A 17,718-nucleotide genomic window follows, 5' to 3' on the forward strand; every position below is an offset into this window, starting at 1 on the left:
GATGGCGGTGGGTCCAGAGGGCGAGCAAGACCAGTTCTCTGTCGAGCGACATGATCTCTGTGGATGTCCCGTCTTTGCAGGACGGAATGAGACGTTAACTATATAGTCTCTAAATAATTTTTTAATTCGGCAGAAATAGGACACTCTTTATGGAGATGAATTCAAGTAGATGATCTTAGCTCGGAATGCAGAACGCTGGTCTGCTGCGGGGCCTCGGGTTATCTACACGCCAAAACTTTTAAACAAAGAGGATCGTGCTGTGGAACAGGACGCAGAGGGTTACCTCCGGACGCCTGAGGTCGACGTGTGGAAAGAGGAAGAACAACGGGGGTCAATTACTTTTTTCCACCCCAAACTTTACACCTGTGGCAGAGCATTCTGGGAGTACCTGCAAGGCATGCTGGGATTAAGAGTCTTTTGTAATGGTTCTCCAAAGGGTCACAGCCTGAACGTTAACTGGCATTCTGGATGGACCTCAACATTACCAAATAACAGTCAACAACTCATGTTGTTTATTCTCATCTTTTATCTGTCTTCAGATTAACTTTTAACTTTCGAGTGTATTGTATTATATTATTGTATTTTTGCTTTACTAGTAAGTGGCAAAATGTTAGCTCACTCATAATTACTATATTTTTGATAAACTGGTACTGGTTCTGCATTCTTTGTGTGGGACATGTTCACAATTGCACAGGAAAGAAAGTGCTTCTCTAATATACTGTTCGTTTCTTCCCTTTCTTCCTTTCCTTTGTCAGGTTTCAAAAAGAGGTGGAGGGAGGTTTTGTGGGAGTCCAGCAGTCCTCCAGAGGCCTGCCCTCATCTGGTTGAGTTCATCCCTTGTGAGGATCCTGCCTGCTTCCTGTGGAAGGTCCAAGATGAAGCAAGATGCATTCCCAATAAAAACTACTGTGGTCCGGGAACTGTAGCCCGAAATGTGTCCTGTGTCAGTGCTGAAGGTAGTGATCTACATTTGCATCACAAATAAGCGATAAGCATTATCCTGTCCTCTTTCTTATATAAGTGCATTTGTTGAGAAAATTGATATTCCACATTAGAGATTATGGTACCTTATTATTATTTAAAATACAATCTCGTAAAAATGTCAAAAATATTATGTTTTCTGTCTAACAAAGATGCTCTGCCCCTGTACCAATGAACAAATAAAGTAAATTAATATATCTTTATAATATGCTTCACTGATTTGAATAATGGATATCGATCATTTTCCTTTGTTTTGTTTTAGTATGGGCTCAGTTTTAACAATAAATAGGCTCTGACTAGTGACAGCAACACCTATCTAGAAATGTAATTCAACCAGATCTTTAACTCTTTTCCCCGCCAGAGAATTCTAGAATTGTTGCCAGCCAGCGCCAGCCTTTTTCACCATTTTCACCAATCTTTCAAGACTCACAGAATATTTTGTTCTTTGAATATGTAAATATTGAATACATCAAAAGAAAGATCAGAGCCTCTGCTTTCATATACAAAAAACTATTTTATTCAAACTTCATTCAATATTTTTTTATCAGCACTTGAATATCGGCCATTTTCACAAAAAACAACATTCCGGACAAAAAGCTGAGAAAACAGCACTTTTGTAAAACACACTTATTTTCAAGAAAAAAAATGTGATTTTGAGTTTACATTTGGATTCTTTTTACTTTCATTTGACTACTACAGTTATATTTTAAAATAAATAACTAAAATAAATAAAAATGATTACATAAAATTATAAATTTTCTTTGAATAGTGTAGCACTACAACATTTACAAACTATATTATACATTTTTCTTCTCTTATACACTCAGAAATACTTTGTTTTTACAAACACTTATATATCATTATTATTTTCAATAATAAAACATTAGTTGAACAAAAACCTGATCAAGAAGAGAGACAATTGTGTCTCCCAGGGAAGTGCCTTCTCCGCAATAGGGTTTCATGTTGTAACAGTACCCTGTGTCAGAATCACAAAGGATGTAGGATTTGAACCCATATTTGACAGGTTTTTAGGGATTGTACACCCTGAACGCTCACCGTCCACGCCACAGAAGCATACCCTCATCAATGCAAATGTTGGTGTTAGGTTGATACATTTGACTGAATTTAGATATAAGGTAATATAAGACAGGGCGGACTTTGTACAACCTGTCAGTGCTATTTGCTGGCCTTGATTCATAATCATTGGAGTGTAGAAATCTTCATATGATTTCAAACCGGTTGTGGGACATGACCTTGTTGAAGTAGGGGGTGGCCAAAATGTCATCTGTAGACCAGTACATTTCAAGGTCAGGCTTACGAATGATATGATCAAGAGCAGCAGCATCATTTAGAGGTCCAGGATTCTCAGTGAAAAGGAAAGTCTTTTGGCTGCCAGTTCATTTCTTTCCACATCAGATTGCCTGGACCAGGACCTGAACCTGGCTGGTTTACAGACCCTCTTGCTTGGTCACCAGGTACTTGACCTCCACCACGCCCATAAGATCCACAGGTCCGACCTCTGTCTCTTCCTCTGTTCGACTTGTAAATAATGAGAATGACAACTTTTTTATTCAACAGTGTGATGTGCACAAAGAGAGGAACGGTATTTTTCGGCCTCTTTGTATCATATCGACGTCACGTTATCTCATGAATTATCAGATGCATATGTTATCACGGTGAATCAAAAAATAACGTGATCATATCTTACCTCTTCCACGTCCTGAAGTTCTGAATGTAGGTCCTGAAACCCTCCGCCGCTGCTGCCTTCATCCAGATCAGTTACACGGAGGTCAAAAAATGAATTATCAGAGTCTGTATCGATAATTAACTCTGTAGCTCTCCTTGCTGGCGCCGGCATGTTTGTACTGTACAAGAGCTTTTAGCTCATATTTATACGGCTAATGTTGACTTTATGACGCGCGTCAAACTCACATACAGACTGATCAAACTCCGTCCGCTGGAAAATAAAGACGAAGAAGATGTTTGTTTTTTTCTCTCTACTTTCCTGCGGGTGGTCTTGTTTGTTGGTTTTTGACCCCACAGTCCTGTAACTTTTTCACAACATCTGTCAGAGCGCCCTCTATCATATTACACTGAAAACACCAATTGACGGAAATTTCCGTCATTGGCGGGTAACAGTTGGGTTCCAAATGACGGAAAATTCCGTCAATGGCGGGGAATGAGTTAAGTAATGGCCACAATAGAGCCATTTGTGCTATGGTCCAGACATTTATTGTTTTCAATAGCATTATAATGTATCAACTACGATGTGATCCATTGTGTGCAGCCATATCATCATGTTGGGTGATAGCATTAGTGTTAATGAAGCATGCATTATTCATGAGCGTCCATCAGTGAGTTTATGAGCACAGAAAAACACTTTTCTTATTAAAAGTCAGAACCACAGCTTCCTACCAGAAATCAATTGCTCATCTCCATAGATTATAGACCTAATTGCACAATTTATAGCTGGTGTTTTATTATGTCACTATTATGACACTATGGATCATTTGTGTGTTCATCAGGAAGGCAGTGGAGGGTCTAAATGTGTTAGGCAACAGGAGAGTCAAATGCATTTTGACAGAACAAGGTAGGATATAAGCGCTGGTAGAATTCAGGAAAGACTTTAATACAATGCATTTATTTCTACTCAATGCTGACAAGTTATTTACTCTTCTTTTTTTAATTGGCTTATTGGATTTAACCATACCATATCATTTAGGTCATTTTAACAAACACATCAATGTCAAGGCCACCTATAGTTAAGGTGTGCAAAGTCCTGAATGGAGCCTTATTTTTCATGCAAAATTCCTGTGCTGTCTAGTCAGTTCGCCATTAGAGCAGCGTTGAAGTGTGCGGACATTTTTCAAGATGAGTCACAGGACCCAACTTGTAAGAAAGTAAAAACAGTCATTAATTATCGTATCTCATAATTCTAGAGTCACCTTGCAGACACTTTTACTTAAGATGGTTTCCATACTGGTTAGAGCTCTCAAGAACTGCTGTGATGCTGTGCTTTGCCTCTGTGCAATGCCCGTCAGCACCTGTGTCAAAGCTGATTTTTGCACTTACTTACATTTCCTTTCCAGATCCTTGCCTGTGTTGTACTTACTCTCTGATGTACGTCGCTTAAAAGTCCTCATTATCAAACAACACCATTGTCATTACCATCATTAACATCAAAAATATCGAGACCTTCATCATGAAGTTTTAGATATTCATGAAAGAGCTGGGCCTTTAGGTTTATGTCCTGAAGAGACTCTGCAGATCAATTGAGTTTGGGGGTGTTGGAATGTAAATTGTTAGTTCTCAACTATGACTTGTAAAAAATTAATTATTCTTCAGTCAGGAACATCCTCATTATACATTTTATTGCACAAATGGAAACACAGTATTGCTTGGCGTTCAAGGTTCTGAAAAAAGGAGGCTATACGGGTTAGCTGAGCAGCGTGCCACAGCTTTCCAGAGACCCAAGTGTTAAACCTCTGAACACAGGGTGACTGGGGTGTTGGAGGCAAAGTTTTGCCAGCAATACAGTGAGAGCAGAATTGATGTAGCAATGAGATGGAATTTCTGTTTAAATGGACAGCCTTGGTGAGGTTGATGGTTTGAATTTATTTAAAGGATATATTATAAATTGTCAATCAATTCTGAGTTACACTTTTAGTCTTACTTCAGTCCAACCTATAACCACACATTTTCCTTTTGTTTAGGAATTTAGGGCGAACAGACCCAATTTTTGAGAGAAAAAGAAAGGCAAAAAAAAATAAAATCAAACTTGCTGTCCTCTGCGGTCAATATGAACCTGTCTGGTTTGACTGTAATTTAAAGCAGTGTTTTTCAACCAGTGTGCCGCGGCACACTAGTGTGCCGTGAGACATTGTCAGGTGTGCCGTGGGAAATGGTCAAATTTCACCTAATTGGTCTAAAAAAGAAGTCGAGTGTCTGTGCTGTCAAGTGCCTGGCAGTTATCATGTAATACTCTTCCATATCAGTAGGTGGCAGCAGGTAGATAATTGCATTGTACTCCGAGACAAGAGAATTAGTGACGCATTGATGCGACAGGTGGCGGTGACAGTGACATTATGGCTAGCGAGAATATACGGTAACAGTGATGGAGAAGTTTTTGAAAAAGAAAAATGCTCACTCCGAACTGGACCCTGGACAAAATTCGGACCCAGATGAAGGCCCTAGTATAAGTGGAGATCAAAGGAAAGCAAAGACTGTGAGCTCGAGCAAAGTTTGGAGGCAATACAGCGAAAGCTATCTTTCATTTGGATTTACTTACACCGGGGATGCAACGGCACAAACTCCGCTGTGCTTGGTGTGTGGTGAAAAGCTATCCAACAGTGCTATGGTCCCAAGTAAGCTTAAACGCCATCTCCAAATGAAACACCCTTCACTTCAAAACAAGAATGTGGACTATATGAACACACGGAGAAACAGGCAACTTTCATGAGAAAAACCACAAAGGTAAATGAGAGAGCCCTTAAAGCGAGCTACCACGTTGCAGAACTTGTAGCTAAATCAAAAAAGTCCCACACTGTGGCAGAGACATTAATACCTCCCGCCTGCAAAGCCATTGTAAATGAGATGCTCGGACCTGAAAAGAAATAGCCAAAGTTCCTCTCTCAGATAACACAATATCCAGACGTATTGATGACATGTCTGCAGACATCAAAAGTGTGGTTTTGGAAAAGATCCGTATCAGTAAGAAATTTGCGTTGCAACTTGATGAGTCTACTGATATTAGTGGACATGCTCAACTCTTGGCCAATGTGTGTTTTGTGGATGGAGACGCAATCAGAGAAAACTTCTTCTTTTGCAAGGTATTGCCAGAAAGAACAACAGGAGAGGAAAATTTTTGGGTCACATCAGAATATCTTGAAAAAGGAGGACTTAAGTGGGAAAACTGCACGAGTGTCTGCACTGATGGAGCAGCAGCTATGGTTGGGCGCACCAAGATGTTAACACTGCTGCATTGTGTGAGATAATAGTTAAACATTTGAAAACTTTTGAGGAGAAGATGTCATTTTATTTCTCTTCAGCCTTCACTGAATGCCTTGACTGGGTTAGGGACCCTTATAGCTCAGCATCAGTTGTTGGAAAGGACATGACTTTACAGGAGCAGGAGGACCTAACTGAACTGAGACAAAGTCGTGGTTTAAAGCTAAGCTTTGCAGATCTACATTTGGATAGTTTTTGGTTGGCTACTGCCAAGGAGTTCCCTATTCTGGCAAACAAAGCAATTTTGACTTTGCTCCCATTTTCCACGACATATCTGTGTGAGGTGAGCTTTTCAAGCCTGACTGCTATACAAACTAAAAACAGAGAGAGACTGAGAGCTGTTGAGGAAGAGCTTCGTGTGTGTCTTTCTTCAATTTCTGCCAGGATATCAACTTTGTGTTCATCCAAACAAGCCCAGGTTTCACACTGAGTGAGTAGAAATATTTGTATTTGTGTTTATTTGATACCAATTCAAGACACTTTGACGAGAATTACTTTATATTGTTAATATGGGCTACATAGTTTCATTTTTTTAACATTATCGACTGGTGGTGTGCCTTGACATTTATTCTATGAAAAAAGTGTACCGTGGCTCAGAAAAGGTTGAAAAACACTGATTTAAAGAATATGAAGTGGATATTTTACCCAATTATGTGTTACACCATTTATAGACCTCATTTATATGCCTGCATATGAGGCAGCTAGTAATAGCGTTATCTTTGCAGATGTATGCAATTACGTTTTTGCAAGTTGTCCGTGTTTTGAGATCATTCTGGCGAGGGCAGAATTTGCTCATCTTTTTTGGGTGATGGGCCTGGTAGGGCAGCTGGGTGAGGGGGAGCTGCTGCAGGGGCCAAAAAGACACTACTGCTAGTTTAACTCGTGGACATTGAGACACTTATTTGTTTACTTGTAAACTGTAAGATAAATACTGCTCTCACTAGTGTGACTAGTTGACGTTTAGCTACTACTAGTTTAATCGGAAACATTTCCGAGCCTCAACAGTTAACTTGTCGATGTTTTGCACGTTACTAGTTAACATGTAGGAACTAGTTTGCTACTAGTTTACTCCTAAATCTTGCAATGTTGTACTCCTAATGTAGTTTATTCAAAGACCTCATTAGTCCAGGAAACTGAATTTTGTTTTTTGTCACAACTATTGCTTGACCCCACACATCAAACATTGGAAAGCTGTATGGTGCAACAATAAGCTCCCTTAGCCCACTTTGTGCTGTGGGGTCTTCTCTTTTTGACCCCAGAGGACAACAGGAGTTATAAAATTCAATAAAACACCAATACTTCAAAAAAGCAATGTCAATTTTAATCATGAAGAGCATAGTACCTAACAATATTTTTAGAGTATTTGAATAGAGAACATATTTGATGGAAAAACATTTATTTGGGGTCTGATTGACTTTAGCACCCCCCCCCCCCCCCCCCCCACACACACACACACACACACACACACATTACCTACAAATGTTGATGAATTGGGGGGGGAGGTTCTTAAATTGAATGCATGCACCAGGCAATTTGCTTTCTACAAGGAAATGCATGTATAAATTGCATTGGAGGGCAGCAGATTTCAGTGCCACATGCATTACAAACCAATAAACCACTGACGTGTGACAGGTAACGTTAATCTCAGACAGCAGGTATACTGAGTGTGCTCCCCAGTTTCATTTTCTGGTTATAAGCCACATCCAGCTGTAAAAGAAGGTTGACTATATTGTAAGCTAAAGTAGGATCGACCAGGGGCCATGTTCCTGAAGCCTCCTAAGTACTAAAAATTGCTCCTAGTGACAAATTTCTTAATCAGGACATTTTCTAAGAATATCCACTCATAGTTAAGACTACATTCTTGCAAAGATGTAAAAAACCTGGTCATGACAAAGTCCTCTTCCACAGTGGCTGCTCTGCCTCCACAGAAGAAAACCAATTGAATGTTATGTAAACATGCATGCTTCGTGTCACATGACATATCACTGTAATCCGAAGAAGCACAACTAACTAACAAGCAAAACCAAATCCTAAAATACAACTCAAACCCCAAGTAACAACATGAAGAAATTTCAAAAGGCCTTCTGCATTGAAACACACAGTTTCTCTGTGAATCACAGCTCCCTAGATATATTATACTACATTTCAGCTGTACAGATGACCCACTGAAAGAGATTTGAGACTTCACTCTTCAACCAAATCTCATGGAGGAAACAGCAGAGAAACAGACAAAATTCCATTTTGCCGATTAAAACCAAAAAGTCTGTCTTACTTTTGTTGTATTTGCAATCAAACATTGTCCTGGTCAAATTAATCCATAATTAATTGATAGTACAACATCTCCCGGTCAATTTGGGACTATTTAAGCCTAAACTCCTTGCTAGGAATGTTTAAGCTAATGTAGGCGCTCTCTGAGAGGATTTTCAGAATGTTTATGAATACGGGCACTGGTCTCTAAGATTCAAAGGTAAGTTTGGCCTTAAAAGTAAAATTAAAACTTTTAAACGTAATACAACAAATAACAATGCAAGTTCGGTGAGTTGATATGTCCCATATTGTTAGTAAATCTAGCAAGACCCAGAAAAGGAGGGTAATACACAATAATTCTGCAATCCTTGATTTTTCACTCTATGTTCAATAGTGTGACCTAAATCTTATGTGATAAGTTAATTGAAACTGAAGTCACTTTGTCGTCAACCTAAGTAGTTGTTTGAATCGTCAGATATGATTCAAAATTGTGATTCTCAAGCAAACAAAGTTGAATTGAGATAAAAAAATTTTATGGTCTTACATTTAAGCAAGGAAATAACATCATACATAATCTAAATGCCAGCATTGTTTATTGTTTTTCAGATACATGAGGCAATTCAAGTGTCTTGCCCAAGCATATAAGACAGGGCTAAGTATCAAGCCCCGACCATCCGGTTGAGAGACGACAGACTAAACAAAACCATGTCTAACCATGTATATGCCATTATTCAAAGCTTACTTTGTGATGTGCACGTGGTTATTAACTTTCAGCAAAGGCCAGGGTTTTCTGTGTCTACCTGAATAATAACAAAGAAGAGGAATAATTGGCTGGTGGGCGAGTAAAATAGAAATCCTGTTGAAATTTCATGCTGGCAGCAGTAGTATTATATCTGCGTAAGAGCCTCCAACTACTGATCACTGCATTAATAATGCAACAGGACCTATAGGGCAGTCATCTATTTGCAGAACCCTCTCCAACAACACACACAAAGACAGACCCATGTGCAGGACTGCATACAAGAAAGCTTTTGGGTATGAACTTTAGCTTTAACTATAGCCCCGTTTCCACCAAGTGGTCTGGTATGGATCAGTACAGTTTGTATGGTTTGGTTCAGTAAAGCCTGATCCTGTTTGCTTTTCCAAAGCCAACCATGCCATAGTTGGCTTTGGAAGCGTGTAAGCTGGGAACCGATAGACGTTTCAGCTACATAATTGTGTCGCATTACAGCAGCATGACACATTGTGCCCGGCTAATAAATTCAACAAAGAAGAACAATGTAACACGGTAAACAAAGACCAACATCCAGCAATTCATCTACTTTATCATTGTAGTATTATTTCTCCTCTTCAGAGAAGAAATAATAATGTCCTTAATCAGCTTTGTTGTTCCTTTTTTAGGTTTTTATTTGTCTTTGTGAGTTGGTCTATAGCAAACTATATGCCATACATGTTACAAAAAAAATACATGTTAACATTATGGCAAGTTACCTGATGGTATATATACCTTACAGTATATTGTAAGCTTGCTGAAATGAAGCCCTGTTTCCACCGAACAGTTCAGATCGGTTCATCTCCGTACGGTGCGCATTTTGCTGTGTGTCCATTCACTAATCCCAGGAAAGATTCCCAAATAACCAATCCGTACCGTCCTACTTTTTGGGACCCTTTTCTTTTGGGGAGGAGCTAAACACTGCAGTTCGTTGATTGGTTGAAAGAATTGTCACTTCCCGTGTGATATCCGATTGAGTTTTTGGAATAAAGAGTCACATGGTAAATGGACTTGAGCTTGTATAGCGCTTTTCTAGTCTTCCGACTACTCAAAGCGCTTTTACACCTACCCATTCACACTGATATGTGGCCCATCCAGTATCTATCCATTCACGCCACATTCATACGCCCCAGACGCAGCAGGGGGAGCAGTGTTAAGTGTCTTGCCCAAGGACACATCGGACATGTTGCTCGCAGGAGCTGGGGATCGAACCCTCAACCTTCCGATTGAGGGGCGACGACTCTACCAACTGAGCCACAGCCGCCCACATGCCAGTGACAGAGTCGATGAATTGCTGGAAGTCTCCCATTATTGGTTTTGTTTGAGTCACGTTTTTCTCCTTTGTAGAATTTATTAGTTAGCGGCTAGTTGTTAGAGGTTAGCTGCTATCATGGGATGCTGTTACGTAGCGGCTATCGCATCCAGTTTACATGCCACCAACCAAATAGGTGGAAACACAAACGGGATCAGGCTTAATCGAACCAAACCGTACCATAATGTACTGATCTGTACCGGACTGCTCTGTGGAAACGGGCCTCAAGTGTCCATTGGTTTGACGATGTCAATTTTCCATTTTAGGTAAGTGACTTGCTTTAAAGTTTTTGGAAATGTCTTGTTCTAAAGTTATGACTGGTTCTTTTAAGATTTTTTCCAACTTTCTTTCATTCTTAAGCCTCAATTTTGTAATTTTTATTTGTATCCTAGTTTGAGTCTAAAGGTGGCAGCAATAATCACTTTTCAAATAGTTTGAATGCTATGTTGTAAAAAAATAAAACACTTTCTTTTCTTATCACATTCATATACCCTAACCCTTTTTACTTTTTTTGGGAGGGTTTATTATGAACTAATTACATACAATAACTATTGTATTTTTTATAATGAAAGGATGAAATCATATTTTCCTCAGGGAAAACACTCTATTGCAGTTCTCTTTCAAATTTTTCAAAAATAACCACATTACAGGGGCGCCGGTGGCGCAGCGCCAGCGCGCGCCCCACATAGCGACCCACCCTGCTCCTCGCGCGGGCGGCCCGGGTTCGCGTCCGGCCCGCGGCCCATCTCCCGCATGTCTCCCCCTGCTCTCTCCCCGTTTCCGACTCTATCCACTTTCCTCCCTCTATCAATAAAGGCATATAAAGGCCAAAAATAAATCTTAAAAAAAAAACAAAAAAAAAACACATTACAGAGAAACTTCTAGTTAGAAAAGCTCTAGTACTTAGAGTTCAACCCATTTAATGTGGGGTCATGGAGGTGGATTCTCAGATTCTGCTTTATGCAGTGTTTTCTTTGAGCTTAATTTGAATACAGCACTGACTGTTCAACAAAATTACCTGAGGTGGGAGATGGACAGTGGGGGTGGACTGTCAATCATGTTAAGTACAATTCCGATACAAATGCTGGAGCTTCCATCTTTTCCTTTTCCCCATTGCTTTATTAATTGTTGAAGGATAACTTCAAGCAGTTCAAGATTTTCTGATGTACACACAAAAGTTACATTGCCGTGGCATGCACCCTTTGATTTCCTTGGGGGAATTATTTTCCACAACACCACTTACTGATAAAACAGATAAGTCCTACCAAAAAACATACATGTGCAAAACATTGATGTTTACCTTGATGAATTTTCAAAAAAAGTTAAGTTACACATAAGTTACAATAATAAACACAATTTATGTATTGCAAACACAATTTATGTATTGCAAACACAATCTGCAGTGTTTTTTTGTGTCCTACCAGGGGTATAATTCTGTAATTCACATTGTTACCTAAAATATTACTCTGTATGTTTAATGCCAAAATCTGAAAATAATTTTCCTAAAAGTAAAGTAAATAAACAAGGCTACATCTATCCTGTAGACAGTCTAATGAAGGGTTAAGTTGGAGCTGTGATAAATATCTCATAATACTGTATAACTTCAAGAGGAGCTAAAGGATAGCTTTTAATATGAGTTGTGAATACCAATTGAATGGCATAATTGTTATTTGAGATAAAATGAATTTCCATTTTTATTTACTTTCACTAAAGAAGCTGGAGTAAATCTTTTTTTAAGGAAAAGAAAAACTATTTTGTTCCCAAGTTTAAAAAGGTTTTGCATTTGGCGAACTTTGACAGTATGTATACATTTTAGGATAATTATTTAATTTTAAAATCATTGATCAACATTATTTAACATCATAAGAAACTTTTTATTTTTTTTTTTTTGGGGGGGGGGGGGGGGGTGGTAATTCCATTTAAAGACCAATTGTGTTTATGACATTTCATAACATCTGCCAACAGTGTCAGCAACGAGGTCCCCTCATGATCATGGAGACACTTAGGGCCTGATTGACTAAACGGTTGTGTGTATTAAAACATGTGCAAACTTGATACCACCAGCAAAAAATGCGCAATCTGATCTACTAACAGCGTGCAGTGAGGATTGCGTCTTTCATATGAGCAAAATAACTCGAATTGTCCAAATACTACAGTACAGTTTGCCTTAATGAATATGCAACATGAAGCGTTTCTCTGCATTCTAAAGAATTTCAACATTGACACTTATGTCTTCCTATTTCTCTCTTCTCGCCAACATTACATTTTAAATGTCCTTTTTCTCGGGTTGCGTGTCTCCGGTGCAGCGCGCTTGTCTCTTCACTCTACCTCCCTCTCCCCTGCTGCTGTGCTGTGGGCACGCTTGGATTGGGGGGCCTCACCACTGCTTGTACCCCCAAATTCATCACCTGTTATCATGGCATTTTTGTTCGATCAGACACAGTGCTGACCAGCTTCTGGTGCGCAACAACGGCACAAGTGGCACATACACTGAGCACTAGTGCCACAGAGGACTCGCACCTCCTGCGCAATGTATTACAATTTATTCAAAAGAGGGAGGGAAGAAAAGAGAGGCCCTGTTTAATACCGAGGATTTCTTATAAGCCACATTTTCCTTTCCTTTTCAAAAATTCAGATTTACCTGCTATTACTTGAAAACGGACGTTCATTTGCCTCTCACTAATACCTATTTTGCGCTTGCAGTCGTCCTGCTTGCCGTCCATACTCTCTGTGACATAAACCAGTTGAACACGCAAAAGCCTGTCTGAAATACTACCGCCTCCACAAGGTTTGCGCCTGACGTCATTCATGCAAATATTCTTAGTAAATTCCCCTCAAAACGGCCATAAACCAAACGTGCAAACTTTTACAGTGAACACTCAATTTAGTCCTCTTTAATTGAGATTGGTCACCAGGGAGGAACTCAGAGTAGAGCCGCTACTCCTTCACATCAAGAGGAGTCAGTTGAGGTGGTTCGGGCGTCTGTTCCGGATGCCCCCTGGACGCCTCCTTAGGGAGGTGTTCTGGGCATGTCCCTCTGGGAGGAGGCCTTGAGGTCTCTGCTTAGACTGCTGCCCCCACGACCCGGCCCCAGATAAGCGGTAGAAAATGGATGGATGGATAATTGAGATCTTAGGAAATCAGGCCTGAATGTATTCAGAAGTTCAACTGAGGCTGATAGGCAGGATATGATATCACCCTAATAGTTCATCCACTGGCACTGGTGAATTAGTTACGTGACGTGATGTCATGTGATGAACAGTGGAATTTTGAAGGACTCAACCCCACAATAGTGGAGAAAGTTAGTAACAATCCACACAAGAATGACAAAATGACAGCAGCAGACGATAACTGGTTTTGAAGCTGCATGATAAGGGGTTGGTTAAGATGAATTCTGGTTGGTTTAAAACAGTGGTTTTGAGAGTAAATTCCCTCCTTGTCAGAGAAAGGAGGAGTGAGGAATTAATGATAATTATTGATGAAAGAGAAGAATTTAAAACAGACTCCATGCTTAAACTTGGGCTTAGCTTTAAATATCTACATAACTTATTGTATTTTACTTGGTTTTTAATTTTCTGAAACTATGTATTTGTACAAAATGTACTATTTTTCATGATAGAACTGGGACTAAAATGTTCCTTATGTACTAAAAATGCTATTTAGTGACTGAGATTCCTGACTTTCTTACCAAGCACCCGACTTGAAAAGTGTAATATTTACCTTTTACCTAAAATGTAATTCATGTCTTACTTTGATTGCAGTATAAATGAAGCCCTAGTGTGTTGATTTAAGGGTTTACACTTTCTAAATAATGTTTGATCATGTCAATATACTTTTAGTTAAGTGGAACTGATTTTGAATCATTCAAAACCTTTAGCTAATTTATTTCTTCCAAATTTACAAATGTTTGTCATAGGAGAAGATGTTCATATTGACCACTGTCTTGATGATCCTCCCCCCAAAGAAGTGGCCTGTGATGTAGCCTGTCCTGCAGACTGTGTGTTTGGCTCCTGGTCTCTCTGGTCACCCTGCTCCCACAGCTGTTCTTCCAAATCAGCAGAAGGTCGACAGAGCCGCACTCGCACTGTGTTGGCAATCCCAGGAAAAGGTTACGTTAAATTTATCCACTTGAACATCTTTTAAATTTTCTTCTGTGTTCTTAAACCAGTACGTTGTGTTTTATAGATTGTGTAGGTACCAGGTTGTGAAAGTATGTAAAACTTAATTAAGGGAGTAAGTTATTAAATTAAAATGTATTGAAATGTATTATAGAATATTGTTATAGAATTGAAATGTATTGATTGATAGTCACTGAGTATTAAACTTGGAAAATCACAGACTGACACCAAACTCATCTCAGAACTGAGGCCTTTGAATATTATAAACATGTTGTCAGTTTACACTGTGCATTTTTTAGTCATCAGTCTTTTGTAATTTCACATTATAAAGAAATGTTTAAGAGTCAGTCTTCCCAGGAAAATGTCTCTTGAGGATATCAGCCCATAAAAATGCTAGGTCTATAGCAGTGATATAAAAGCAGTGAAAATAACAGCATTATAAATAGCAGTGTTACTAACAGCATACACAGCTATTTAACATATTGTTTTACCACTTCTTTTTTTTTTAATCAAAGAAAGGTATTGCACTTCCACTGATGTTAATAAGGAAACAGTAAGTAGCGACTACATCATTGTGATTTTGATGTTGGTAATCTAAAAATTCTTAAGACAATTTCAGTTATTTCATGTGTAATTTAAATTCAGTCGTTACAAACATTTATTTAGACTTAGATGGAACTTTCTTGATTCCTTTGGGATCACTCCCTCAGGGAAATTTAGTTTCCAGCTGAATTTTCTTTGTTTTATTGAAGCAGCATACAGTCAGAGATTTTTCTTTATATACAAATGATGTGTAAATCATGCCCCTGCATACATGTTTTCATTGGTGGAAGAGCATTTGTTGAAGTTTTCACAGAAACCTTGTAAAACTTTGAATGCTGTCCACTCAGATTATTCAGTATTGTTTTGTTGAATACAGTAGTCTTCCTATCTTTGACTCTGTGTTTCTCTGTGTATTTATTGCCAGAAGGGAAAAATTGTCCAGCAACTTCAGCCCTTGAGCAGTGGAGGGCCTGTAATGACCATCCTTGTATGGTGTTCTACTGGGAGGCATCAGACTGGGGGCCCTGTATTGAAGATGCCTCAATGAATATCAATGGATCTGACTTCTGGAATGGAACCCATTCCTGTGCTTTTGGTGTTCAGTTTCGTGAAGTGAGTTGCATGAAGATAAATGTTGGACCTGTCCAGAGTAAAAGGTAAGATATTATGATAGGCTGAAGGCATGTTGTTGAATAAGTGTTATAAGCCCTGTTTTCACCGAGCGTTTCAGTTCGGTTTGTCTCAGTTCGGCAAGCATTTTGCAGCGTTTCCATAGACTAAAGCCGTGAAAGATCCCCAAATAACTTATCTGCACTGTCCTACTTTTTGGGACCCTTCAGTTGGGTGCCAAGAATATTGAGCCGACCATAAAAGGTGGAGCTAAACACTGCAGTCCGTTGATCGGTCTAAAGAATCGTTGCTTCCCGTTTTTGTGGAGAAGACACTAACAGGACAAAAAGACTAGATTATTATTGGCGAATACAAACTGACCAGAATGCAGGAAAGGAAATGTAAGTTGCTTAAAATGATCTGAAGGACAGACCATGGTGCTGACTATTAGACAGCAAATATGGCAATTTTTACTTTTTTACGTCATTAATGCTCTGTTTGCACGTGATCTGCAGATCATTCACTTTACAGATAGGAAGGTATGGGAGTGGGGGGAGTTGGTTGAGTGTTTAGTTTGGGTTGCATTCAAAGGTATCATTTGGGCATGAATTTTGCATGACCCGAAATACCTGGAATATGATACATGACAAAAAATGTGGATGTGACTATTTTCTAAACCCTTGTTTGGGCCGTAGACATCATACAAAAGAAGGAATTCAAGACTGCTTAAATTGTACATTTGCACATCATTTGATCGTATGAAAAAGCCAGGTTCAAAATTCCTTTTTCATTTTGTTGACATATTGGATGGAAAAAAATTACAGAGGGATTTATGGATATCTACTTTTGTTATCCTGTAAATCAGAATATACTGTCAATAGCCTTAAAAATTCAATTTTTGCCATGTTTTTTGGAATAAAATGTTACATAAATTATGCTAGGAATAATATTTTCACAAATCCCTATGGAAAAGTCCTCATACTCAGCTAGGCACAAGACTGGAAAGTTTGGTGTATATAGGTGCATCTGAAATTTGAGAGAAAACTGCGTTTAAAGATTTACATAGTAAAATTTCACACATTTCTAAAGGAAAACATTGCTAACAAGCAAAACCAGTAATCCCATTGATTATAACAATGTTGACTATGCCTAGCACATGAAAAATAACAATTGGATAAAACTCGCAACTTGCAGATGGACAGTGCATTTATTGCAATCAAAGTCATTCGAACAATATTTTTTACTTTATTTCATTTGGTTTTTGAAAATATTGAATGGGACGGTGATTCTCATCTCTCTTGATGACACCCAGATGGCAATTTGACTTCTGGTTGTGAGGTCACTGTTTAGTTTATTGCTTTGTGACTGCGTTATGTTATTTGCTTGATAGACTGTTAGTTGTTTTTGTCCATCACTTTTCTAAGTGTACATACAGGGGGACATGTAAGAAATAATGTTTTCTGGTGGAAGATTTGTAAAGAAAATGTTAGATGTTTTACTACTGTAGTTTCTTAAGTTCTTCTCCTTTGACGATGATGTGTAGATGATGAAGAAAAATCCGCTGACACTGACTTGCTTGTAATGTAAAACATTTATTTACAAAGTCAATAAACAGCATCAGTCCAGGTTTACCATGGCACCTGGGAGAGTCACCAACCAAATGTGAGCCTTCTCGAACAAAGAAGGACACTCGTATTTGTACAGCATTGGTCAAAGAAAACCATCCAAGTCCATTTGGACTTAAGACAACAACTGTGAACCTCCTTAAACTTATTCTGAACTTATGGCCTTAAGATTTACAATTCCATGCCGGGTTGACTTTAGTATCTCTTTCTCGGGATCAACACCTGTTTACTCATGTTCAGACCCAAATGTTTTCCTAATCAGTCTTAAGGAAACGACCCCTAATAAACCACTTCATGCTTGTTGATGTTAAACCAAGCTCTTCTTGAAACCACTAATTGCTTTAACATAAGTTCACACTTTAGCAGCACACTTACAGTTCACACAAATGTTTATATCACATAGTGTTGCATGTATAATACACTACACTACACTGTCCTGTTACAGGTGGAGTACAAGACCTATATCATTCATTTGCTTGGACATCAGTAGAACTGTTGACCCCA

The 17,718-nt window shown here is 38.9% G+C and overlaps 1 protein-coding gene and 1 long non-coding RNA gene across 7 annotated transcripts in view; one reads left to right on the forward strand and one right to left on the reverse strand.

Moving 5' to 3' along the window:
- Window positions 1–17,718, forward strand: part of thsd7ba (thrombospondin, type I, domain containing 7Ba) — a 419,860-nt gene that overhangs the window by 260,877 nt on the left and 141,265 nt on the right. For all 6 annotated transcript variants that reach the window (XM_079357145.1, XM_079357149.1, XM_079357150.1 and 3 more), the window contains 3 exons: window positions 756–956; window positions 14,236–14,427; window positions 15,405–15,636. In XM_079357145.1, coding sequence (XP_079213271.1) covers window positions 756–956; window positions 14,236–14,427; window positions 15,405–15,636 — 625 coding nt within the window. The remainder of the gene's footprint in view (window positions 1–755; window positions 957–14,235; window positions 14,428–15,404; window positions 15,637–17,718) is intronic.
- The window catches only part of LOC306832475, a 64,988-nt gene that overhangs the window by 18,987 nt on the left and 28,283 nt on the right, over window positions 1–17,718 (reverse strand). The window lies entirely within an intron of this gene.

The sequence above is a fragment of the Symphodus melops genome (genome assembly GCF_947650265.1).
Source record: "Symphodus melops genome assembly, chromosome: 12".
Classification (NCBI taxonomy): Eukaryota; Metazoa; Chordata; class Actinopteri; order Labriformes; family Labridae; genus Symphodus; species Symphodus melops.